The sequence below is a fragment of the Hyaloscypha bicolor genome, assembly GCF_002865645.1.
Source record: "Hyaloscypha bicolor E unplaced genomic scaffold K444scaffold_170, whole genome shotgun sequence".
Classification (NCBI taxonomy): domain Eukaryota; kingdom Fungi; phylum Ascomycota; class Leotiomycetes; order Helotiales; family Hyaloscyphaceae; genus Hyaloscypha; species Hyaloscypha bicolor.
This window is the reverse complement of record NW_020194672.1, coordinates 61,059-86,542: the sequence shown is the minus strand read 5'-3', so window position 1 is coordinate 86,542 and position 25,484 is coordinate 61,059. Positions and strand designations below refer to the sequence as shown.

At 49.0% G+C, this 25,484-nt stretch overlaps 9 protein-coding genes across 9 annotated transcripts; 4 read left to right on the top strand and 5 right to left on the bottom strand.

Annotated features, from left to right (window-relative positions):
- Positions 1 to 33: 33 nt before the first annotated feature.
- Positions 34 to 1,803, top strand: K444DRAFT_509693 (uncharacterized protein; the record flags this gene model as incomplete). The annotated part of the gene is made up of 1 exon (XM_024873426.1): positions 34 to 1,803. A coding segment is annotated over one exon (1,770 nt), but the record flags the coding sequence as incomplete, so codon positions are not given.
- A 231-nt stretch (positions 1,804 to 2,034) lies between these two features.
- Positions 2,035 to 2,292, top strand: K444DRAFT_543186 (ankyrin repeat protein; the record flags this gene model as incomplete). The annotated part of the gene is made up of 1 exon (XM_024875948.1): positions 2,035 to 2,292. A coding segment is annotated over one exon (258 nt), but the record flags the coding sequence as incomplete, so codon positions are not given.
- Positions 2,293 to 4,254: 1,962 nt separating this feature from the next.
- Positions 4,255 to 5,006, top strand: K444DRAFT_706058 (uncharacterized protein; the record flags this gene model as incomplete). The annotated part of the gene is made up of 3 exons (XM_024888120.1): positions 4,255 to 4,349; positions 4,399 to 4,858; positions 4,938 to 5,006. The coding sequence occupies 3 exons, from the start codon at positions 4,255 to 4,257 to the stop codon at positions 5,004 to 5,006; spliced, it is 624 nt and encodes a 207-aa protein (XP_024729489.1).
- Positions 5,007 to 5,062: 56 nt separating this feature from the next.
- Positions 5,063 to 7,123, bottom strand: K444DRAFT_656387 (glycoside hydrolase family 125 protein). The gene is made up of 5 exons (XM_024886079.1): positions 6,743 to 7,123; positions 6,082 to 6,632; positions 5,808 to 6,025; positions 5,594 to 5,744; positions 5,063 to 5,531 (listed from the first exon to the last, which is right to left on the bottom strand). The coding sequence occupies exons 1-5, from the start codon at positions 7,094 to 7,096 to the stop codon at positions 5,258 to 5,260; spliced, it is 1,548 nt and encodes a 515-aa protein (XP_024729488.1). The 5' UTR covers positions 7,097 to 7,123; the 3' UTR covers positions 5,063 to 5,257.
- A 640-nt stretch (positions 7,124 to 7,763) lies between these two features.
- K444DRAFT_600710 (putative phytochrome-like histidine kinase PHY2p) lies at positions 7,764 to 12,266 on the bottom strand. Its single transcript, XM_024878635.1, has 6 exons — positions 10,788 to 12,266; positions 10,635 to 10,738; positions 9,207 to 10,568; positions 8,470 to 9,153; positions 8,264 to 8,418; positions 7,764 to 8,205 (listed from the first exon to the last, which is right to left on the bottom strand). Exons 1-6 carry the CDS (start codon positions 12,001 to 12,003, stop codon positions 8,067 to 8,069), a joined length of 3,660 nt encoding a protein of 1,219 aa, XP_024729487.1. The 5' UTR covers positions 12,004 to 12,266; the 3' UTR covers positions 7,764 to 8,066.
- Positions 12,267 to 13,730: 1,464 nt separating this feature from the next.
- On the bottom strand, positions 13,731 to 14,696 carry K444DRAFT_479150 (NAD(P)-binding protein; the record flags this gene model as incomplete). Its single annotated transcript, XM_024872967.1, has 1 exon — positions 13,731 to 14,696. A coding segment is annotated over one exon (966 nt), but the record flags the coding sequence as incomplete, so codon positions are not given.
- A 365-nt stretch (positions 14,697 to 15,061) lies between these two features.
- K444DRAFT_619886 (uncharacterized protein) lies at positions 15,062 to 16,624 on the bottom strand. Its single transcript, XM_024881601.1, has one exon. The coding sequence runs from the start codon at positions 16,197 to 16,199 to the stop codon at positions 15,312 to 15,314; it is 888 nt and encodes a 295-aa protein (XP_024729485.1). The 5' UTR covers positions 16,200 to 16,624; the 3' UTR covers positions 15,062 to 15,311.
- Positions 16,464 to 17,180, bottom strand: K444DRAFT_619885 (uncharacterized protein; the record flags this gene model as incomplete). Its single annotated transcript, XM_024881600.1, has 1 exon — positions 16,464 to 17,180. A coding segment is annotated over one exon (439 nt), but the record flags the coding sequence as incomplete, so codon positions are not given.
- Positions 17,181 to 23,444: 6,264 nt separating this feature from the next.
- K444DRAFT_619880 (uncharacterized protein) lies at positions 23,445 to 24,783 on the top strand. Its single transcript, XM_024881599.1, has one exon. The coding sequence runs from the start codon at positions 23,925 to 23,927 to the stop codon at positions 24,675 to 24,677; it is 753 nt and encodes a 250-aa protein (XP_024729483.1). The 5' UTR covers positions 23,445 to 23,924; the 3' UTR covers positions 24,678 to 24,783.
- Positions 24,784 to 25,484: the final 701 nt, after the last annotated feature.

Below are 25,484 nucleotides of genomic sequence, written 5' to 3'. Positions count from 1 at the left end.
GAGAAAGAGTGTATGCAGGCACTTTCTTTCCACTACCAGGATCAAAAAGATATTAATCCAGAACGGGTACAGGGAACATGCGAATGGTTCCTAAAGCACCCAAAGTTTCTCGAGTGGCGCCGCGATACTATAGCAAACCTTCTCTGGGTTACCGCAGGCCCAGGATGCGGCAAGTCTGTCCTGTCGAAGGCCTTAGTGGATGAAGGGCTACTCAATCCTGAAAATCCCGACACTAAGACAACTTCAATCTGCTACTATTTTTTCAAAGACGACGCAGAGCGAGGGAGCGGAGTAAATGCTCTCCGTTCTATACTTCACCAGCTATTCAAACAGAAGCTATGGCTCATTCAACATGCAATAAACGACTACCGTACAGACGGCCCCAACCTTTCTTTTGGAACATTATGGGCGATTCTGATAAAAGCCGTCTCAGATACGAATGCTGGGCCTCTGATATGTATTTTGGATGCGCTTGACGAGTGCGAAACGTCGACGAGAAAATCTTTAATCAAGAACATTAGCAGCTTCCATTGCGCCTCAAAGACGACCAGCTCGACACTCAAGTTTATTGTAACTAGCCGGCCTTATCACGAACTGGACATAGATTTTAAAGTTGATGATTTGCCATCAATCCACCTCGAAGGAAATCAAATGTCAGAAGAAATTCGCGGAGAAATTGACCTTGTGATTAGCCATGAGATTTCCCGCATTGGCAGAGCCCGCCAACCTCCACTTGACGGCGAAATCCAGGCCAGTCTTATACAGCATCTCCAAGACCAGAAAAATCGAACCTATCTCTGGGTGTATTTGATGCTCCAGGAGGTATCAAAATCACTCGAGTCAACTAAAGGGAAGTTGATAGGACTCCTTGGAACAATACCCAGTTCTGTTGACGAAGCATACGAGAAGATCTTGAAGAGAGCCACGGATCCGATTCAAGCCCAAAAGGTGTTATGTCTAATTCTGGCAGCGGAAAGGCCGCTGACCTTGAAAGAGATGAACACTGCATTGGAGATTCTGGTCATGAATGAATGCGGAGAGAAGTATACCTCGGAGAACGACCTCGTTTTGGACAAGGAGGAAGCCTTTCGAAAGAAGATCATGAATCTTTGCGGCCTATTTGTCACTATTGTTGATTCAAAGATCTACCTGATTCACCAAACGGCTAAAGAGTTTCTTATCAACAAAAAAGGTAGGACCAATCCATGGAGTCCTTCCTGTTGGAAGTATACATTCACGCTACAAGCCTCGCATTTGGAGGCGTTAAAAGCGTGTCTGTGGTACCTTCGACTTGACTTTCAAGATATTCCAAGTAGTTCGCGAAAAGATCACCCTCTCCTCTTATACGCATCAATACATTGGACATTCCACTTCCAACAAGCCGGAGAGAAAGCCGACAAAGAGCTAGGAGAGAATGCGTTGCAAATTTGCAATACCAAGGCTCAGACATTCTTATTTTGGTATCGAATACTCCAAAAACATCGGCCTTACCATCATCTACCAGCAGAAAACAACAGTGATTTGTTAATTGCATGTTATTTTGGTCTTACATCTGTTGTACAACTTCTACTCTGGAATAAGCCTAATATTGATACCGAGTCCAAGGATACAGAGTACGATCGGACACCGCTCTCGTGGGCCTCTAAGAACGGGTACGTCGAGGTCGTCAAGCTGCTGCTCAAGAAGGAGGCCGATGTGAATGCTCCTGATCAGTCAGGATCGACGCCACTGCACCAGGCCTCAGAGAACGGGCACGTCGAGGTCATCAAGCTACTGCTCGACAAGGAGGCCGGTGTAAATGCGGCTAATCGAGTAGGATGGACGCCACTGCACTGGGCCTCAGAGATCGGGCGCGTCGAGGTCGTCAAGCTGCTGCTCGACAAGGAGGCCGATGTGAATGCGGCTGATGAAGAAGGATCGACGCCACTGCACTGGGCCTCAGATAACGGGCGCGTCGAGGTCATCAAGCTACTGCTCGACAAGGAGGCCGATGTGAATGCGGCTGATGAAGAAGGATTGACGCCACTGCACTGGGCCTCAGATAACGGGCGCGTCGAGGTCGTCAAGCTACTGCTCGACAAGGAGGCCGATGCGAATGCGGCTGATCGAGTAGGATTAACGCCACTGCACTGGGCCTCAAAGATCGGGCACGTCGAGGTCGCCAAGCTGCTGCTTGGGGTTGGCAAGGTCAAAGCCGACTCGAAGGACATAAGGGGTAAGACGCCGCTGTCGTACGCTTCTGAGCGCGGGCACGAGGCTATTGTCAAGCTTCTGCTCAAGCATGTTAATTGATTATTTACTTTATAGTATATTTATTTTCATAACTTTAATATAGAGAGGCTCAAGGGAGATGAACTTTATATATTAGCTAGGTGATTTCCAAGGCAATAGACAAGTTAGCCCAGAATATTCTAGAAGTTTCACTATCCCTTCTAGCCACCTAGTCCTATAGTAACAACTTACAACTAGTCACGAAATCTACTTATCTTAACGTTCTTCTACGGTATGTATTAATAACGCGTGCATGTGTGGAGTGCTCAAGGGGTATCGTGAAAGCTACCTGTTGCTCGCTATTGACGATGCGGCGTCTATCCCCTTCTGTTAAGGTGCTTCTAGATACTGTATCCCCGTCTAGAACTAAAAATGGACGCCATTTCCCCGCCAAAAGCTTAACTTCCTTCACCTTCACAGCTTTACAACTCACTGCCAAACAACAACAGCAGCCAACCTTCCAGCCTAAATGAGTTTCACTTTCAATGCTCTTGTCTCTGCCACTGCAAGTGCCTACGACAAGGCACATCGACTCAAGTCGAGAGTCTCGAGCCCCCCCCCCACGAGCTCTGACAGCCTCAATCGCATCCTCGAGCTCATTCCTCGACAATGTCTCCCATCGCGCGCGCAATTCATTCCGGCGGTCCAGCACCTCTGACCCCTCCAATCTGTCGTCAGTGCCAAGCTCCCCTGCTTCAAAGCCCTCGAAACCAGTATCCGCAGCTGAATCTCCATTCTTCCACCTTCCTCTCGAACTACGGGAAACAATTTACGGACTCGTTGTTGCACGGCGCGAGACACTCCACATAAGGATGAAGCGCCGTCCTAATAGACTTCTGCACCCCCTAGTGCACCGGAGGAGTCGAGCGGGGTGGGATCTTGATGAGTGTGTCCTACACGACTGCAAGCGGTTTCTCGCTGAGGGAGGGCAAGGTTGCTATTTTGGGTCATTTGATACCGTCAGTGAGCTCTTGCGGTCATGTCGGGAAATGTATGCCCTCATCCCTTCGTTTTCGTATTGCTATCAAGCTTTCAAGTGGAAAACTTCGCCTATTATTGACGATCGTCTGCAGATTCCAGGAGGTCAGCAATCTCTTCTACACCCAAAACACCTTCGAATTTGACCATCCCATGTCACTCATGATATTCAAGAAGACGGTCCACCCATCCTTGCTGAATTGCATAAAATCTGTCTCGACCAATTTGCAAAGAGATCTTTACAATCCTGGCAGGCCTACTCAAGCGTTCAAATTCCTCCGGCTTGATGTATGGCCTGAAATGTGGGACAGTATCGCTGGAATGGAGGGTCTGGAACTAACCAGAGTCAAGTTTCAATTTCCTCTCATAGGTTGGCTTGGGTGGAGCGAGAAGAAAGTATTGGAGCCTTTGGGAACGTTACCAAGCCGATGAGAGTCTTCGAAGTCGATTCTAGAACAGCGATTGGCTTCAGGCATGAGAAGACTGCGGTCGCACCCTTCAAGTTGCTGGGGAATGAAGTCTGAATGAAGCGTGAGTCCTCGTGGAGAATCTGGGCATCTTCTTGGATAGTTCCTACTCAAAACTTGGTCAAAAAGTGATAGTTGATCACTCTTTCATCTTTCAACTCCCCTCCTCTCCACCCTTACCACGCTGCGACTTCTCACACTGTAAAGTACTGTCGCAGCTTCATCATTCTATGTCTTGCTGCAATGTCATCTTTCATTGGGAAACAATGACAGTGAATGATCTCAGGATAATAATGTTTGCACTTGGTGAGACACACTGGACCGTATTTTTACTCTATAAATGTTGTCTTCTATATATCAAACACCGCAAATATATCTTATTCACGGATTCGGTGCGACGTGCATAAATACTTCGCAGGACATGTTTGTTTCTTGAAAAATCCGAACCATTACGATAAACTTTTTGGATTAGCATCGCACAAAACAATTACCAAATTCATCGGTTTCTGCGGGCTTACAAAAGACATACAAATCTTCAATGAATCTCTTCAACTTCTTGGTCGCTGGCTCGGTCTTCTTGGTTTTATTGCTTCGGACTTGCATTGTGTCCGCGGATGTCATCCTCTATAATTGGTAACGCCCCCCTCCTGCTAGCTAAACACTTAAGTAACCAAACACACAGGTGTCCATTCCCTGTGTATGCCTGGTCAATCATTGGACCGGCTGTTAGTGAGCGTTTCACCGTTTCCAAATTGTCAGAGCAACGATTCCCAACATCAACACAACCATCGGTAAACATCAAAATGACAATCGACCCGGATCTTGGAAAAGTTGGAACTGGCCAGTTACAATTCGAGTACACGGTGGACAATAAGGCCACGTTCCGGACCTATTGGGACTTGAGCATGATCGATGGCTACATCGTCCAGCAACCACCTCCTACAGTAATCCCAAGTCCAATCCCGAACAAACCAGGAAACATATTCTATGGGCACCATGTAACGGTCACACCGAGAGGGAACGTCGAAGCCGGGAACTCACTCTCGAAATGCAGACAGGTCTCGACTCCTGACAACAAAGGATTTAATGACAAGCCTGATAATGTGTATTGGACGCCCTATGATGACCAAACCTCCATGCATGTATGTTCTACCTGGGTCCCACTATTCTCTAACCATCTACCCTAGAGTGAAGGGCATGTTTGCTAATGGATCCTCATAGGACTGCCCTGTAGGCTTTGGAGACTTTCTGATAGACCTCTGTGGATTTGTGAGACCTTTTCCGGCCTGAAGGACGAGAGATAGATTTTATGTGTTCATGGGATCCTTTAGATTGCCGGTATGGGTGTCAAACGTGGGATATTTGTATATTACTACCCAGGAGACTTGCTCGAGTCCTACATGCTTCGCAGCTACTGGACTTCGAACCGGATATGCGAAGAGTTTTGTTTACAAGCTCTCATTACAGCCGCTATGTTCTTACTGCCCCTTCCCTTTGCCCCGCATTTTCCTCACTTCTCGATGCCATCTTGTGACTCTTACTCACTGATAACTAGCCCCAAGCACCCCAGGCACCCTCTCCTTCAAATCAAGCAAACACTGCCCAAACAACCCATTCGCCCAGCTAAACCACTGCCTCGTCCAATCCCCTTCATCAAAACAATTAATACTCTCGTGAATCAGCCCCAGTCCAGCCGTCGAACTGACGAGCTCTGTGAGCGTGGTCTGGATTTCGGAAGCGGAGGAGGTCGTGAAGATGCGCACGATGCTGGCCATGGGCCACGCGTAGCCGAAGGAGACGTGTGGGCCGCCGACCCTGATATACATGTTAGGGAAAGCTGGAATTTCAGGGAATGAGGGGAGGAAAAGGGGACAAACGCGTTTATAACCGGCCCACGCATGTAATAGGGGTTATCTTTGCTGAGGATGAAGCGTCTTGTGTTTTGATACACGGCGTCTGTGGCGTTTAGGTAGCCTATGAATGGCGCGCTGAGGAGGGAGGGGATGTTTGCGTCGTCCATTCTGTTCGCTGTCCACCGCCAGCATCAGTCACGAACTCCAAGCTCGCAAGGGAAAGAAGTCAGGGCTATACCAGAACCAAATCCATCAACTTCAAAAGCGTAGACTTGGCCATATGTAGGGTCGTTTACGATTCCGTGCTGGGTGACTGCACGGCGGATGCTTTGGGAGAAGTTGTGCATGTGGTTTGCTAGATTCCGTTGTCCGCCTATCGCGGCCATGATCTCGGATGCGGAGTCGAGATACCGGGAGAACATCATGTTTGCTGGGATGAAGAGTTGATAGATGGTACTTGATACCACGGTCAGCCCAACCACTCTAAAGGGGTTGGAGAGTTCGAGACATACGCATCATCACTCGGTCGAAACGCGCTCCTCACCAGTCCAGTGCCATCCTGCACCGGATTCCCCCTCCCACTATTACTCAGCGTCTCCGTCCCACTCGTCGTAGTCCGCATCCACGTATATGGTACCGCATTCACAGACCCATTACTCGCATACATACCCACTAACAACGCCTCCGTCGTCTCCAAGATTATCTGCACAGCACGCACCCACTCGAACCTCGCAAAGAACGCCACATCCCCCGTCGCCTGGTAATAGTTGGTTGAGATTTCGAGGAAGGCGGCCAGAGAGTCGAGCTCGTATTTGCATTCGAAGACGGTGGCGTTTGAGATGGGTGGCGTGAAGTTGTCCGGTAGTTCTTGATTCCTGGTTGGTGAGAGCCCGGATTCGATGGGTGGTTGGAAGGAGTTGCAGTGCGGGGCGGAGAGGATATACCGTGCTTGCAGGTTTATAACACCGCGATAGAGAGAGGCGAGACTGGAGGTGGAGGTGTTGGGTTTGAGGAGCGTGAGGTATGATTGCATCTGGTTTGCGGAATCGCGGAGCCACATTGCCTGCGTTGAGTTAGTATTTCCTTCGTGACCTCTGACTCAAGAAATGATTCGAAATGATTGTATGAAACCAAGACGCGTAATTCAGACTTCAGAAATTCACAAAGGCGTACATTTATATCCCCCGTGATCAAGAACGTCAACTCTTCCTCTGCATTACTCGCACTAACCCCCTTCCACTTCACAGCCGTGTCAAGACTATTCGGAAAACTGTTCTCGAAAAGGCGATACAGATCCGGATCCTTGATCACGTCCTTCATAGCTACAATCGCATCCTCGACATCTGAAGAGTTAAACATCCTGCATGCTGGCTCTGGCCTCATGTATGGCAAACTATACTTTCCAGTGGAGAAAGGCTCGTGCCGTTGCTGTGAGTAGATTGAGTAGTCGGGACATTGTGCCTTTACCGTCACAGCGGGTACGAGGACGGTGGCAGCCAGCTTTAGGAGGCTGAGAATGTCTTGCATGCTTGATAGATTGATCGCGACAAGAAGGTCGAATGAAGAAGCGGGCCTCCTGGTGCCTTACGCCATCGCGGGAGTGGATGCCATGATATATGATCGGACGATCGATGGCTCAGGTACCAGATACCCCGCCTTTTACTCCCTGCCAATTACCCCGCTGACATTTGGCACGCTGTGCGCTGTGCGGGCATGTGAGACGAACTGGAGCAGGTTTTTGAGGCTAGAAATGCCGATCACAATCACTGGATCGTGTGGAGCACCGGAGAACAAGTACGAGTAGCGGAATACAAGTACAACGTTACAATGCCAGCACTTGCTGACCTTGTTTGTAAAGATATGATGCGGGGAATGGAAGAACAGTCGGCCCTTTCGGGTAATAGAGAGATTGCCATGGGGATGAATGTTTGCGGTGAGATGAGATGAGGTGTCGTTAGGGAGAATGACTAATATGAGATGCCTGCCCTCGCTGGAATTGTGACCGAGACTGAGAGGGTGAACACGTGATCGAGCCCCTTGGATGTGGTTCCTTGATTGGGCTAGTATTAGCTTTAGCCGAATGTTTCCATCATATCGTGAAGTTCCAACATGTTGATATTCGATTCTCCTCTTTTCCGATGCTCAAATTTTCATTACGGGAATCACTTCTCCGATTTGAGGGAGGCCCAGGACACGGCGTGTATATGTTTATTTATTTATGCGAGGCCAAGAACGACATTCGCTGCATAGCAAACCCCCCATGCTTCCTCTCCATGCAAATCGCAAAATCATTCGACCCCTATGACCCCGAAGACGACTTGGCCCTGTATATAGAGCCTCATATGTAAATACCGGGGAATATTATAAATAGATCCCCGCTCCTTTGTTCCTCGTATACTCCATATCACCTAAATGACCCATATGACTTTTTATATCGTCTGTAAATATATAAATAATGAAAAAAGGTGCTTCGAATAGCGCGTTGCAGTTGCCGCGGTCATGCCAAGAACCAACCGCCGTTTTCCCACTGCCCTGGTGTATATAATGCGTTTCTTCTCAGCTCAGGAGACTTCACTCCTCTTAATAGAAGGCTTAAGCGCTGCACGTTAATTGGTTTCAAGAGCCAAGCGTCGAATCTAGCAAGATGTATTAGTACAACCTCAAGAGGTCAACGCGCATGAGGAAGACACTTACCCGCTTTGCACGTAGTCATATCTCTTGTCCTCAATGAGCGAAGCCGACACAGCGATGATAGGAACTCGTGGACGAGTACGTCTCAGCTCCTCGATAAGTTCTGTCTCGTACTGACGGATCATTTTTGTGGATGATGCGCCGTCTACCAATGGCATCTAGTCGAGGTCAACCAGAAACCAAAGCTATGAGCGAATTAGACAACATACCTGCAAATCCATAAGAATAACGTCGACAGTCTGCGGGTTCGAAGCAAAATGATCACGGCATTGCTGGCCATCGAGTGCCAGGTCAACCTCATGGCCTAGCTTCTGTAGCCTGCGGGTGAGTACCTTCGCGTTGACGGGGTTATCTTCGGCGATGAGAACTGAGAGACAAGGACCTTGAGGCTCGCCATCCATCCGAGGAAATGGAAAGTTAGATGACGAAGGGTCCGTGCTTGATTGACTGCTTAGTGTGCCGCTTGGCTCGTCCCCAGAGGTCATGTTGTCAGGTTGTTGCAAATCTGGTGTGGGTGAAATGACCCCATCTGGAAGTATGGTTGGTCTGATAAGCTTGGATTTCGTCTGTCCGGTAAATTGCGCTGTGACAACAGGTGCATCGCCTTCAAAAGGTACGGTTTTGGGCTGAGGGGCCTCGTCTGGCGATGGTGGGACGATTTGCGCTGTAGGACTTGTTTCCGGTGCGTGTTCAAAAGGTAGCTCGATGCCAAAGATGGTTCCTTTACCCAGTTCACTCTGTACCCTGATTTGCCCTTTTAGGTTTTTGACATAGCGCGCAACTACAGCAAGCCCAATGCCGAGTGAACCCCCCTCACATGCGATGGATATTGGCGTGTTAGAATTAGTAATTATTTCTTCGTCATTGACTTGCTCAAATTCCTGGAATAGATCCTGAGAACCAACGAGTTAGTACAAGGAATTTGCATATGTTCACAAGGACTCACATCTAGTTGACTCTCTGACATGCCAATTCCCATGTCTTGAACCGTGATGCTGATGATAGAAGTGTTTCCTTCTATGCGGATAGGTCGGATATCGACTTTGATACCGCCTTCTACCGAATGTTGAAAAGCATTGCTGGTAACGTTAGATAGGACTTGGCGAAGACGGGCGGGGTCTCCTTTGATCATGTCCGGTAAGCCTTGATGTGCTGACACCGTAAGATCCAGGCCCTTTCTAATCGCTTCATGCTTGAAAGAGTTTAGAGTATCCAGAATTGTTCCAGTTAAGTCGAACGAGTCTTCTCGGGAAGGAGCAACGCCATGCTCTATCTTCGTGAGGGAAAGGAGGTCATTTATAACATAGACAAGTGAGTTTGAGGCAGTTGATACTTTCCCCAGGATCTCTCGTGTGTTGTCATCAATCTTGTTTTCCAGAGCCATCTCTAGGTAGTTCACGATGGCGTTGAGTGGCGTCCGAACCTCGTGGGCTGCATTTTGGATCAACAACCTCGTCATCCTGTTTCTCTGCCCTGCAGATTCTTTCTGCCTCCATATTTCGATAAACCTGCCGTAAAGCAAGCTCAGAACGGAAGCAGTCTCCATCTGATCTTCAGTCCATTCCTTACTCATTCCCCGCACGGTCTCAGTCCAGCGCTTGAAACTCATTCTTGGTTCGAGGTATTCACTCCCGGGTTTGTTTACTTTCTCATATGGATTGCCCGCCCATCTGACCTCCCGTAATTCCCCTCGGCGGAAGAATACAAGGAAGTCACTTCCTGTAATGCTCAATGGGACAACCAAGAGCCCAGATAATGTGTGGATGCCCGGAGGATAGCTGATATCTGGGAATTCGCTATTGATGTTCTTGCATGCATGAACAGTCGTGAACCTGTGCATCTGCAAATATGCAAGAATTGCCAAAGCCTCTCGATATGGTTCTAACTTCCCAATAGCCCTAGCTTCGCCTTGTATGCTAAGGAGGCCAAAGTCGGCTCCGAAAACTCGAAGCAAGTCGGCAGAGGATGCTGCTATAAAGCCAGCTGGATTCTGTGTTGGAGGAGTCGTAGTGGGAGGCTTCCGAGACTCGATTCGTTGCAGCATGAGCAGTCGTTCGATGTTAGTTGCTGCACAATCCCCTATGTTTCGGCAGAGTTCACGTATTGGAAGTGTGACCCGTATTCCAAGATCTCCATAGCCATGACACGCTACCAGGCCCCAAAGGTCGGAGTTTATCAGGATCGATATGGACATGGACGATCGGACTCCCATATTCCCGAGATATTTCAAATGAATTGGTGACATTGCCCGCAGATATGAGTGTGTTAAGTCAAGGGGAACTTCGAAGTCGGTCAATTCGCGGCAGACCTAGTCTGTGAGTTAGCTTTTGGCCGGCATGATTCACAAAGCAGGAACTTGGCAAAACAAGCATACCAATCGAGCAGTCTCTGCGTCCCGATCATACAAGATGCGGATGCGATTGATTTTGTAGAGTTCCCGGGCTTGTTTTGGGATGTCGGATGCCGGAAAGTGCAGTCCTGTTACTTAAGTTAGTACGGGGTGGAAAGGGGATCAAGTTCTACTTACCCCTGAAGAGATCATCGCTTGCTTGGGGGTTGACCAGCTCTGCATCCACGCAACCATTCTTCTGTGAATCAAAGCGATAGAGCATCACACGATGAAAGCCAGTGAGTTCTGCTACGATACCTACTACAATATCCAGAACTTGCTGCACAGATTTTGCACCCGCGAGCTGCTGCTGTGCTTGAGTCATTGCATTGAAAATATCCATCGAAGAAACACCATACTGTTTCTTCCGTCGTGCAATCTTGGTAATCCTGAGGGGGAAACTCTTTGTAGTTCTACTTTTCTGTTGCTCTTCTGGTGGGACGTCGATATCCAAGGTATGGACCGGGGTCGGGGGAAGGGTCTTCTGATAGTCCACTTCTGGCAAGCTGAAAATCTCGGTATACGGTTCGAATTCGAGAATCACCAGATCCTGACTGCCGTTTGCGATATGCAGCGCACACCAAAGCTCGTTTTGTGCGCCTGAAGGCAATATAAAAGTGGCATGAAACACGTCGAGCTGGGTATCCTGGGTTCTGTCCGGGTGTTTGTCGTTACTTCTCTGCTTGAGAGCGTTGTGTATTCTTGCAAGAAGATCCTCTTGTGTCTCAGAATCGAGTATGTTGATAAAAGACTTCAGTCGAAAGAGCTCTTCCGGCCCGTACCCCAATAGAATTCGCGAATTCTCACTGGCTATCCGGACTTCAAGATCGCGGTCTTCGTGGTCATTGAATTTGAGGGCAAGAAGGACACCATACTGCTGAACTGCACCTGGCGTATGGATAGGCTCATCCTCACATCTTTGAAAAGTCGGAGTGGTCCGATCTGAAATGATGCCAAGGAGAACATCCGGTTTTCCGTCTGTTGTAGGTATCAGTCTTGCCCTCTCAGTTCTCCTTCTGCCGTGTCCCTCTCCATCATCCAAGTATGATTCGGAGAGTTTTCGGATGGTGTCTCCTGGAGGCACTTTCGGGTATGGAGGAGGGAGCGAGGTGGATTTGGGCGTAGCATCTAGTTTCTTCGAGTCTTCGACACCACCTTTCGAGGATGTTTGGGCCGGAACTTTAGATGCCAATTCACCAACTCCTTTCGTTTCTGCAATCGGATGATGCAGCACTTCCTGCGCCAATGTGTCCCTTGAATCACCAACTAAATTGCGGATTGGAAATATCCGTTCAACTGTGAATTCCGTGGGGGGTACAAAGACCACCGCCTTTGGAGAACTTGGGTCGGGCATTACTCTGGCCTGGCATCTTTGACGGTACGGGTCGTGGAGCTCGACGGGTGCGTAGAACGTTGAAAGAAGGTCTAGGTTGGTCGTGGTCGTGGAGGCGGGCTTTTGACCGGGAAAAGAGGTCCCGCGATATTACTGGATGGGGAATTGTATCTTCGGGGCATCCAGACTCCAGTTGCCACAGTGTGGCTTGCGAGCTGACTACTCTCCGTAGGGGTCCACAGTCTAGACCTAGCCACGGAAATCAGCCCACTTTCTCGGAAAAGAAGCAACTATCATTCTCTCCCCTGTAGAAGCGATGGCGTTGTGAAGCACATGGGACTTTTAATTGTCGATCTCGATGTCAAAACCTGCCAAGCGACATGGCCATCGAGGCATCGTGTGTGTAGAGAATCACGAACTATGCCGAGTTCTGTCGGACAACTCCACACGTCCCGTGCGTGAAGTTTTGAGGATATTTTGTTTGGCAAACAGGTGACCATGATTCGTATTTATTTTGTGCAATCATCAGTAGGTTATGATATGATAGGTGGATTTCCGCTGAAGACAAACAAGAAAGTTCGAAGGGCTAAATCAACGACGGGAAGCTAGCAGGAGCTACCGGGTACCCTGGCAAAAGCTTGTCGTCACGTGTCATCGAATTGCGGCTGTGGGAAATAGTGTAGAACTAGCGAGACAGCCGCAGACAAGGAACGGGAGCCAATAAAATCCGAATTGGCCTGTGCCAGCCTGGAACACTCTGGTCTCGATAGTTTCCCTAGACACGTTTTATGCATCTCAGGTGGTCAGGAACCGAAGAAGCACCTGTTTACCGTACGCGCCCCCTGCCTTCACTCTTTCCTCTCAAGTACTCGCTTACAATGCTAAGCATAAGGTAACTTCCTGCTTATCGCAGTCTCAACAACAGCTTAGGTTTATTGCTCTGTTCTAACATCACGTGATTCTCAAGAAGAACAAGAAATCTGGAGCTACTGCCCTTTCTATTTGTTACTCGTATAGTGGAGCATGTTGAGCACGCTCTTCCGTTCTTATGCTTTCGCCCATTACCCTCCAGATCATACTTTGGTCTCTGCCCAATGCGGTGAGATCCCCTGGAAAATAGCTGTACAAGGTACGCACAACACAGCCCGGTTAGCCCGAAACGGTCCTGATTGTCAATGCGATCATGTCTAGTCTACGTACACGTGGTGTTTGAGTCATGGGCTGTCGCTAAGAGTTGTTTGGAAAGTTTTTTCCACCCCGCCTTTCTCAAATCTAGTCGGTGGTCGGATCCAACACTACCACATCACTTCTCAAGATCTCCTACTTCTGCAGTCATAGCTTCTTTCTCCCGCTTCCCGCTCTTTCTTGAACTCGGCTCCGTGAAGATATCCAGACTCTTGATTTCTCTTCTCTGAGACCTTCGATTTGTAAAACGACGGATCAAGTTACTTATAGCAATCACCCAAATGAGATACATCTGCGGCTCAAAATCATGCTAGAAGCCTTTCATTTATCGCGTGATTATCTGGCTTATTGTCTATCTTGCCTCTTCTAATTGAGCTCCTAAACCTTTCCTTTTTGTTCGAAATCTTGAAGTGTCGTAAAGTTCCCTTTCCACTCGCTTGGCAAATTCACCTCATAAAATGTACACACCGAACTCTTCTTTTCTTTTCCCTCTCCCTCTCCCCAACTTCTCTCTTCCCACACCCACACCCACACACCACATCTTAACCCCTCGCCGACTCCCAAGCCCTAACAAAAACCCCCATCCCCTGCACGAACCCCTCCCTCCTCGGTGTCCATCCCAAGATAATCTTCGCACGTCCACTGCTACAATTCCCAGTCGTGCACATCGCCCTCGTAAACAAATCCTCTCCAGCACCAACCAACTCTACTCCCCCCTTCCACCCCAACTCCCTCGCCGCGGCCCCCAAAATGCCCCTCATGTCTTCCTGACTCGTCTGTAAATCAAAGACAGGGTAGACACCCGTGCCAGCTATCATGCTCAACTTATCGACCGCACAGTGGAAGCCAGACGCCACATCATCAACATGCACCAGGCCTGGTCTGGAATCATCATCTGCTTGGATCTTCACCGCCGCCGAGGAGGCTGAATTCCCCTCTCCTTGACCCTGAGCAGCTTGCAATAGGGGTGAGAAGAGAGAGGTCCAAATAGCAGATGAGCGACCGTATACCAGTGCAGGCCTCACAATCGCAACGTCCAACACATCCCTCGCGTTAAGCACCTCTTTCTCAAGTCCAGTGCGCCAAGCCACGAGTTCTGCCGGCGGTAACGGAGCGCTTGCTGTTCCGACTGGCATGAGGTCGTTCACTGGGAGGAGGGAGGAGCCATGGACCCAGGTCCCAGAGCAGTAGATGAAGCCTAGCTTCGGCACCAATACTCCCTCTCGTTGAGCATTCTCGAGTCTCTCAGCTCCGGCTTTCTTTACCAGGTTGAGGAGGTCGAAGGTTTCTTTATCGGCACCGGCGACGTCGACGATGATATCAATTCGATGGGTTGCGATGGCATTGATGAGGGAGGGAGAGGTGAGAGATGGGGCGAGGATTGAAGTGATCTCATCTCGTTGCAGAGCTTTAGCTTTCTCCGGGGTGCGGGCGTGGCCGTAAACGAGGCGGTTTCCTGACCGGAGGAGGGATTGGGAGAGTGCGCTGCCGATGTAGCCTGTTGCGCCGAGGATAAGAATGTTTGGCATTTTGGATGAGGTCGGAGTTGGGTGTTAACGTGGTTTGATTGAAATTATTCTGTAGTTTCGAAAGCCGGAAAGTTCCTTGAAGGAGGAGAAAAGGTATTGAAAATCGGATTGTGATTGGGATTTAAGTTGAAAGGTGAAGGAAGACAGTGAGTAGAAGACTTTGAGGTAATTATATACTATTCACTTACTCCGTGGAGAATTCCCAAAATCCGACAATGCAATATGATTATATGAGACTGCTTCCGGTCTAAAGTCCGAAGGGGTTTAAGCGTGGCTTGCCGGCGTTAAAGGAGAAAAGTCCGAAGGAGAGTAATTGGCTTCCTAAACCCTGTGGAATATCCAAATCTAAAAACTGTTATTCATGGAATGACTTCAAAATGATTACTGAACTTTCAAGGGCCTTTGTTCGGCGCGGATCGACGACACTGGGGAATGGATGAAAGTTAAGCATGTGATCACGTGACAAAAGCGGACTCGCGGGTTGGTGAGAACGAAAGATCCATTGCCTTCGACATGTGAGGTAAAGCTTTTTGTGCAACTGTGATATGGGTGAATCCAGGCAATATTTGACAAATGGTGACGGCGAAGTAAGTGAGAATAAGAGCGATCCGTACCTCATCCATTCAACGAGTAACCCATCGTCTTCTCATCATACTGTCCCATACTCAGCAACCTCTCCCGCATGTCTTCAGCTCTTTTTTGGTCCTTCTCACCCAGGACACTCAAATCGATATCAGAAACCCACTCCCCAATTCCATGCTGCAGCACATTTCTTGCTCTGAGATTGCTGCCTCCAACATGGCCCATACTTCCATGCAGCGTCATTCTCTCCTGGCTACTAACATACGCCCCTCGGTGCAGAATATTGTTGTTGTAGAACACCACATCTCCAGCCTTCATCTGCACTTTGATCTCTCCCGGGATATCCTTCGCAAATGGGTCTGCGTTCCGCTCCACGTCTGTTCGGGCACGCTTGTGACTGCCAGGAACAACAATGAGGCTGTCATCATCGTACAACGACAAATTCCACTGCGCATGCCACGCCGGCTCCTTCAGTCTCTCAAGCTCCTCCTCCGCCGTCGCCGTAGCCTCGATATCATCCCGATGCCACCGCAATTCAAAATCGCGATCGGGTCGAATCAACAGATTGAACAACTCCATCACCAAATCCTCGTCCTCGCATTCCAGAAGCTGCTTCACAACATCGATGATTGCGGAGGAGAAGTAATTCTTGATGAAGGTTGGGGAGTTAGGCAGTTTTGGGTGCATGAGAAATTGCACGCCCCAGATCCCACCGGCTGCCGGGTTCACTCCCGGCTCGATGTTCCAGGGTGGGAATTGCTTGGGGAGGGTGCGGACCCAGGCCCAGTTGCCCGAGCGAGCGAGGTCGATAGTTTCTTTGCTGGCGGTACGGAGGGTGGTGATTTGAGCCGGGGTTAGGACCGAGGGGATGAGGACGAAGCCGTCGCGTTCGAGGGACTCGAGGTAGTTTGGTTTGGACATTCTGGGTGAGTGGTTGAAGTTGACAATGTTCTGAGGGTTGATGGTGGATCACGATGCGTATGTAAAAGTGATGTCAATGGTAATGTGGTGGAGGAGTGGAGGTTGTTTTAGAGACTTGGTGGGGAGAGAAGATGTTGACTCCTGGTGAGTGGGTGAAGCCGGGGTTTGCTATGTAATTATCTCTCGTTTCTGGCTCAAGTGGCCCTCTCAGCCTGATCCAGAAGTTGTGGTCCTGGCCTCTTCGTCAGGTGATGAAGGTGAAGTTGGCAGGTTGCACAAGATATCAAAAGATGCACAGCACCCCGCGTGAAGCTACTGCAACCTTGAGAGAAAAAAAGGAAAGCATGTAACGTAACAACCCGGGGCAGATCGATGAGACAGGCGCGGACGCTATTTCGATTCGCCGGGCTGACAGTGTATGTGCTGTATGGCTAAAAACGTCGATATCGACTGATCCTGATATACCCCTCCATCCATCAAGGGTGGGGTCCCAAGCCTGCGGGTTCCTCACTGCATCACGTGTCGGAGTTCGGATTCGACATTCATGCCTTACTTTTATTCTGTGCCTCTGTAGCCAAGTCTTGCAACACCTTCATGGCCTCATTTGCCTTTCCAAGTGGGACGAAGCAATGGTCATGGTAGTAGCCGCTGACAGGGTTGACCCCAATCCCATTTTCGGCAAGCTTGGTGCTGATAGCGGCCATGAAACCAACTGCTTCGAGGCTGGAGTGGACATTGAGGGTGATCATCTTGCATGGGAATGTGTATTCGATGTGGCAAGTATCAGCCGAGTCTTGAGTGGTGATTATTGTGGTGCCTTCTGCTTCTCGAAAGGACATTTGGATTTGAAGAGATGGCGGTGGGAGCTTCAAACCTGGGATGGTGATGAATACGAAGGTTTCGGGGCTCATTGTCAACTTGAGAGTGGAAACCAATGTCGTGAGATTGGTTTCACCAGACGCAGCGGACTCTGTATCCATCTTTGCAAAGAGATGTTGATGAAGGAAACGGGTGAAGCGTGGAGGGAAATTTTAAATCCGGTAGCGAGTCAGGTGATCTTAGACTAAAAGTCCGGTATTGGTTTCCATCTCTTCTCTACTCTGTGGCGTGCAGTATAAGAAAGATTCTAGAAAATCCGAAACCAGCCTATCAGAATTCTTCTCTCGAAACACCATATGTACTGCCAAGCTCTCATCCTCCGTGTCTACAGAAGACACCATTGCTCTGTCGACACTATCGTTCCCTAGCCCTGTTGGCTGGGCTTACACACAAGGGCTTGAAGTCCTCACCTGAGTCACCCAAGATCTCATGTATCTCTCCTACGAAACAGTCTGCTGTGAGAGAGTACCGGGTGAAGGTGCGGAAGGATTTATTGGCGACCCTTTGGTCATGGATGAATTCGTGGCTGCAAACTCAGGAACACCACTATTGTCGAGCCCACCGGTGAAAGCGCTTGCTGATTTCGGTTAGTGTGGCCCCAATCGACACCCCTAATCGACACCGGGGCGTCTCACTCGCACTTTGCGGCCTTCCACAAATCGGGCAATCCCACCACTCCTTTTCCACCTCCTCCCCCTTCTTTGGGTTCGGCACAATCTCCTTCCCATGGTCTCCTTCTAGCAATCTCCTGACTCAGCGTCCGAGTTCCTGCATCTCGTCTTCGCGCTCTTGTCGCAAATCCGTCCATTTTCGCCTAAGGCAAGGAACACCAAAATCTCTAGTTTTTGAAAATTGCGCATCGTAGCACTACCAAGTCCGAATACTTTAAATTAAGCTTTGTATAATAGAAAAGAAGTCAAAGTATCTTTTGTTATAGTTTCGTGGTTCTGAACTTTTAGGGAATTTTATTACGATTTTTTAAAGGTGAGGGAATAATTTTCAAAACTCTCGCTTAGCGAAACGGACGGTTTTCGTTTCGGCGCGCCTTCGTATGCGGAAAGTGCATCAATCCCCAACGCAACGCCCAAAACTTTCTATAAGAGTGTTACATAACAGAAAAATAGCACGTTAATCTTTTCCAAGAATTTTATAGCGATTAAATTTAGGGAGAAATTGCGAGACATTTATAACCGCGCAGCCCCTAGACTTCCCAAATCCCGAGTTTGGACGGATTTTAATGCCCGCCGCCTTCGTAGGCTTTGCAGCATCCCGGGCTGCTTGTGCCAACGCGCTTGTGAGTTACTTCTGCATCACAAAGACCGAGATTCGGATTATCGTTAGCGTTTTGAGAAAGCCATGCCGCAGGTAAGTCGAGTGTATGACCTGTTAAAGTCTGCACTCTGTGTTGCATTAGTTTTGAATTGACATGCGATACTAACCGGTCTTCTACCAGGGGCCGAAGCGAAGATACGTGTATATATGGCAATGTGTGAGTTACTGCCCGATGGCACAGCCTCATTTCATCGAACCTGACGAACGCCCGAATAGTGTGCATGCGGGTGCTCGGGCATCGATATCATGGTCAGTGCGTGTCCGGAATGCGGTGTTCCAAGATGCACAAACTGCCATACAACGAAAGTGCAGCTTCGGTAGGATCGAGGATTTGGATATATATTGTCATGGGATGCCCTCAGACCCTCGGGTTGCCTTGTCGAAGAGGATCTAGCTTGGTCGCCTTGTTGGGCTTCATTTGAATTTTGCAAGGCTGGAGACGTGGAGTGTTGCTGTCGAGGGAAATGGATGATTTTCAGTTCGACGGTTGCTAAATTCTCTCCAATTATTCGAAGAGTGTACAGATGGAAGGCGAGCAGAGTCTTTGGAGTGCGTTGGCGTGGGCCGTAGGATCCAACTAGGAATGAACTCTCATGGTTGTGCCGCTGCCTACCCAATAGGGCTGGTTTCAAGTAACAGGAGCAGTTGCAGCTGGCACAATACCCTGAGTAGGGACAGGCTGGCTCGCTATCGTGCCTGAGCTTGGAAGGTGGGTTGAGTTGGGTGTCCATTGTGCATACCATTTCATGCTAGAGTCTGGCAATTGAGGGTTAACACCAAAGTTTTGAACACCGTGGTTCCAAAGTAGAACGAATTTGAAGACGGGGCCGTGAGTGTATCGTAAGGTAGACAGCCCCACCACCAGCTGTTATGAAATAGCTGCCAGGAAGCTTCCGCCAACCAGATCAATGAAGAACCACGGCCTGCTAGCAAGTCGTAGCCTTTGACCACAAATACGCGTCAGGAATAGAGAAAATAAAGTGGTGTGCCACGGTTGCGTGGAACTATGCCGTAAGGCACTTACTTGCAAATTGTTCACCGATCATGTGACTCTGTCTGCTTCCTCACCAGTTACGACAACTCGTGGGTATGCTTTGCCTGCATGCACTTTGCCATCATGGCTTTTACCTCCAATGGTCCAACGATCATGTGGTGAAGGCAAGTTTCACTCACCGAGCGTAACCGTGCATTCTCCTCGCCTTGGCGAGGCAGATTCCTGGCCACTTCCTCGAATCATCCTAGACAAATGTAGATTCAACAATACGCCGTCACATCTGACTTCGGATGTGCGAGTAATTGGTCAATTTTATCCCGAGCTCAGATAGAGCACGGACTGGGTTGTTTAAATATCAACCTCAATGGTGTGTCCTTTCCAAACAGCGACCAGTTCACGTGAAGACCCTCAATCGAAAGTGTAACTTCACAGGAAGATACGCAGCTTCGAGACCCCGTCGATATCAATAATCTGGGTTCGATGACGGGACATGGAGTGCTATAACAACACAATGGATGCAGTATTTGAGGATCTTTTGGCTCAGGGGAATCCAGTAGGTGACTTCAGCTGCTGTGTCCGACCTCTGGAGACTTTTTCTGACCAGGCTATCAATGTAGGAGTTGGAGGACTGGGTGAACTTTGACCGCTCATGTGAGAAAGCGTTTGGGGAGTCTACGCCACCACCTCAGCGTCATTCCAACAAGCCAGAATATTGTGAAACCAAAAATCTCAATTCTGGGACAAGTTCGATTCTGCGGTCTTCGAAAGATGTGCGTGTAAAATTTAATCTGTAGAATATCTTTGAACCCAATCTGACAGAGTAATTGACAGGCGGGAAGCAAGAAGAATGAAGATAGAAGGCTGTTGTAGCAGAAGTCTGGGAAAGTAACTACGCGACTCAACACTCGTGATCTTGTAGACATTATCCAAAGATACTCACCTTCCCGCATCTGACCCAAAGGTAGGGCTATGGGTATGAGTGACTGCATGCGAACAAAGTAACAGAAAGTTGTTTTGGGGCTTTGGAAAAGATTCTTGGGATGTTCTTCCTCGGAAGTCGAGGCTCGCTAGATCTAGGGACATTAGAATTCAATAATTCTCGCAAAGCAGGTCCTCTTCGACTCTCTGGTCTCTGCCTATATGTCGCTAAGTCAATGCAGAATTTCCTTGTCTGCCGGTTTTTGTTTACCTCCGTGAGAGTGACGTTCGTTCCTGGTATACCTCGGCTGCTGGTGCGTGAGGGGCTTTACCATAGATGACAAGCCCAGGAAGGGAGACTGTTAGAGAATTTAATAGGGAGGTGGTTATGTCAGTAATGAGCGGCTGGTGGATGTCCATACTAACAAACTGATAGTACAGATCTTAAGAAACACTTGTTGCTGATCGTTTGGGGAAGCACACCCATAACCCTTCGCCTCATCCACCGCTGCTGAGATATCTAGGCGCAGTTATACCTTACCTTCGGCGGAACCAGAGGCTCGTCTCATCAGAGGTCAAACAGATGTAAGGTGGTGAGGTAGTGGCGATGACATTTTTGATGGACAGTATCGACGTTAGATTTTTGGTGGTAGGAGTAAGCTGAGAGGAGAGAAACAAAATAAAGGAAGGCTAAGCTGTAATGTAGGGTTGTGGATGCCGTGTTAAATCTACTCAGCTTCTTGAAGTGAGGCAAAGCTGTACGAACAGGGGGGTAGAGAAGCCCACGCTTGTGTGAACCAGAGGGTCTTGCAATCCTGTCTCTTACGGGTTTCTTGCCGATGACCGATGGTGTGACGAGCTGAAAGTAAGCAAAAATACGCCTTGCCAGGCAGTTTCTCCTCACCGAGCAGCGCCATGGCCTGATTTCCACCTCACCGATCATGTGATTCTGGATGAAGGGTGTCGGATTTCGCTCACCGATCACGTTTGGTCTGTGGAGCTTGACAGCCTCACGAGGCGGTCTGAGGGAGAAAGGCATGACAACCGTGCTTTGAGCGGGCGTCGTGAAAGCTTCACCGTGGCAGACTCGGATTCCGTCTGACCGACTACCGCGCAGCCAGAAGGGTTTGGTGTGACTTATTCTGAAGGATGGCGGGAGGGAGCCAGAGGCGGGGGATGTCGGTAAGAGGAAAAGGTGAAGAAGAAGAAGGAGAAATCTTGGCATCCCCGATGAGTCAGCCGACCTCGGAGTGGTGGCTGAAATCTCATTTCAATTTTCATCTACTTCACACCTTTCATATCTTCTCAACAACAATTTTGCCATTTGCATTCTCTCGTTACGCCAATTCAGTCTTCAACGCCATATCAGAGGCAGGCACAAGTCCCGCTTATTCACCGGGACACACTTTGACGTACAACAGAGATGACATCGACGTTCAACGAACCCGCCGCCTCCCAGTGCAGAGTGGGAATCATATTCTTTGGCGTTTGACCTATGCATTCGCGGACTGATTGTGATTCTCGAGGGGTATTTTTTAATTGATCTTGTTTATGTTTTGATCCGATGAAACTTCTTTAATACTCGCCAGTTCGACAGTCTCCGAAGTCTCGGGACCTGTCATCTCACTCCGACTGGAGAACTATGCCGCTGAAGATGTACACGCAAGAGATCCCAGCAAATGCCAAAATTTTGAGCTCTCTAGTTTCTTTCCAAGATACCCTTTGAATTCAGATCAAAATGGCTTTGGCAGGCCCCTGGAAGCACATCGTAAAAGTCACCACGGATGGCGAAGTCGTTCGCCTCTCCACATCGACTGCCCATCTCCTCAACCTGAAGAGAAAGGCTTCATTATTCCCATTCACAGATTTCTCGAAACCATCTACCAATGCCGCCAGGTCTTAAAACCGCTCTCCGAAGCTGGCTACCACCTCGTGAGATCTTACCAGATATCACTTCCCACAGTAACTCTTCACATCCTCCCCACGGCTACACCAAAGCATTGATTGCCGACGATCTGTAACATCTCCTTCAAAACCATCTTCACATCACGAAGCCAATCTATGTCGTCGGACATGATATTGGAGGCATGATCGCACATGCCTTCGCCTTTCGGTACCCATCATCCGTCAACGCCGCCATTCGGGGTGGCGCCTGATTCCAGGCACCACCTTTTACGAAGACAAATATGGATCGAGGTTGCTATTTTATTTTGCGTTTCAATCTTAGATCGATCTTGTAGTATAGCTCGTCATAGAGGAAGAGAGATAGTGTCTCAAGCACTTCCGAAAGGTTGTTATACAATACGAGTGGGATTCCTCCAGATGCACCGGATCACTATGCGAGGATATATGCGCAGCCTAGAGCACTTCGAGCTGCTTTCTCGGTGTATGAGGCGTTCGAACTAGATGCTGATCAAAACTTGAAAGGTGTGATGGGGAAGGGCAAGTGCAAAGTTCCTTTTTTTGGTCTTACTGGAGAACTTGGCCCCTTCGCTCAGGATATGGAAAGTATGCTGTTGGAGATGTGTGAGGATTACACTACGGATCTAGTACCGGAATCTGGACACTGAATAGCGGAAGAGAATCCGAGTGGTTTTGTTGATTTGGTTCTCAAGTTTCTAGCGAAGTATCGCGCCCCTGATCATCGACTGGGGGATCTGGTTAGTATGGTGTGCTCATGGGGTCACGAAGAACTGGCGAATTCAGATCTGGCTTGAAATTTCTGTCAATCATCCGACCAATGTGCTCTGATCTTCCAAGATACCAAGTGAAAGTCTCCGTGCCTCTCTCTATAATGTCCTGTTGGTAGTTCCAAGTCAGTTCACAGTGTGTTGTTGATTTATGTCCTAGCATGCACGACCCTTTCAAGTAAGATTACCAACATCTAAGCATCTCCTGACAGCGCCGAACCACCGAGGTCGATCTTGACCACGGTGCCGATAATTGATTGAAATCGGGAATTTATCCATAGGCTCATAGATCTCTTTATTAGCTTCCTCTGAAATCGCGGGGTTCGGAGCCACGCGACGTTCTTTTTAGGACTGGATTAAAGTGCCAAGTTAGTGGGACTCTACGTATTGACATCAGCCTGGAAGGCTGAACGGGTTCTGATTCCGAACAATCCCAAACCGTGCCGCATGAAATCTTATAAGAAGTCGGAGCGGGGACCCATTCTCCTTAACCATCTGAAGGTCGATAAATTAAGTTTGCGGACGGTCTGGCAAACTGATCTCCAATTTATCAATCTGTCGAACATGAGGTGTCTAACCATTTCGTGTCTCCTGGCCATAGGGCTAAGCGGACTTGCTGATGCTCTTCCCAATCCAAGTTCAACGACAAGTGAGTCCTCCTCGTTCCTCCAATGAATCAAGAAAACTAAGAATCAATTCTCAGATAACATACGTCGCCAAGTAAATCCCGACTCCTACTGCACGTCCTTCCCCTGCACCCCTCCCGCCATCCCCGTCTTCAACGAAGTCTTCAATACCTGCGGTTGCAAGATTATCCCCCCACAATGCGCAAACCTAATATGCGACGCGCTACACCACCAATCCTACGACAACAAGACCGGGAAATGCACCTGCGAGTTCGGAACGGGTATCATGCCCGTGCCGACCGAGATACCTCCCTCCCTGATAGGCAAAGTCTCGAAAAGAGAAACATCGCTCCCGCCAGCCATCTGTCCCGAAGTGTTTTGCGGAGCAGGAAGCACAATGGATCGAGATACCTGTACCTGTGTGGCAACATGGCCATTAGCAGAATCCTGCCCCCTTATTAAATGCAGAGGTGGATACCATCCCGTATACCACACGACAACAGGGAGCTGTGGCTGTGATCTCGATTGTCCTTCACTCACCTGCATCCTACCCCTCACCACCTACTACAACTTCTCAACGATGGCCTGTACTTGCGAGGACATGTCCGCCTTCTCTGATGACACACCAACTCCAACGATTGTAATGAAATTGCCGCCGACAACTTCAAGCATAATCAAACAGTTACCACCGACCACCAATTCGGTAGCGAAGCAAGCACCACCGATCACTGATCTCCCTTTTACGACTTTACCTACCCTCAGCGGAACGAGAGTTGGCCCGCCCATCTCGCCTACATTTCCAACGCATCGGCCGACTACCTTCCAGACGGTGAGCGCGTCGTTGGCACTTCCTCCTTTTTACCAGACGGCGCCGGTGGCTGCTCCTCCTGTTGCTACTGCGCCAGCGGCTTTACCTCCAGCGACTGGGACGGGCTGTACGGGTTTGTATTGTATTAGTGAGATGCACCCGGTTTTCAATAGTGAGCTGGGGAGGTGTCAGTGTGTTTGGATTGAAGGGTTGGGACCGGCTGGTACGTGAGGGGTTGGTGGGAACGGGGGGAGAATGTACAGATTTTATGTGTGGAAGTTGAGGGTTAGTTGACACTGTAACAAAACAATGCGATGGAGTATCAGTTCGTTTATTTCGAGCAAATGATATAGAGTTTGAGGTTCGGGGCTACGAGCGGGCGAGTACGGGTTTTCAGGCCGTTAAGGATCAAAAGTTTTAAACGAGAAAACTAGAAGGGATCACCCACCAACCGCCCAAACCCTTTCCGCCCACGCCTACCCCACCAAAATTTTCTCGATTTTTCAAAGTCTTTGGAAAATTCTAAAAAGTTTCCAGATTATAGAGAATACTCGAAACATTGCGAATATCACATTAATTTTTCGATTTTGTAGCGTTAAGGTCTCCAAAATCCAAGTTGAGCGGGAAGGGGGTTTGGGCGGTTGGTGGGTGATCCCTTCTACGGAGGTCGCGGCCATAAGGTTTAGTCTTCCAATTACCAGGGTCGGTGTCACTTCTCGCTTAGGTGGCAGGGCCGTTGGACAGCAACCGGAAGCGCTGTAACTACAAGGCCTTGCAGGCGTTCAGGGGTTAAAATATAGCGCACTGGCCTTAACCCTTCGTCCGGTGAGACATAGTCCACGCTAGCAAGGGGGCCTAGCTCAGACTGTAAAGTCATACCTTTGCTTAAAAAGTTATTAGTCATCTATCACCTTTTCGCCCTGAGCCAGGCCCCTTTACTAGCGTGGACTATGTCTCGCCGGACGAAGGGATAGACATTGCTAAACCCAACATTCCTACAGGCTATCGAGCCCTTAATGTTCGTTGCTAGGCCAGCTA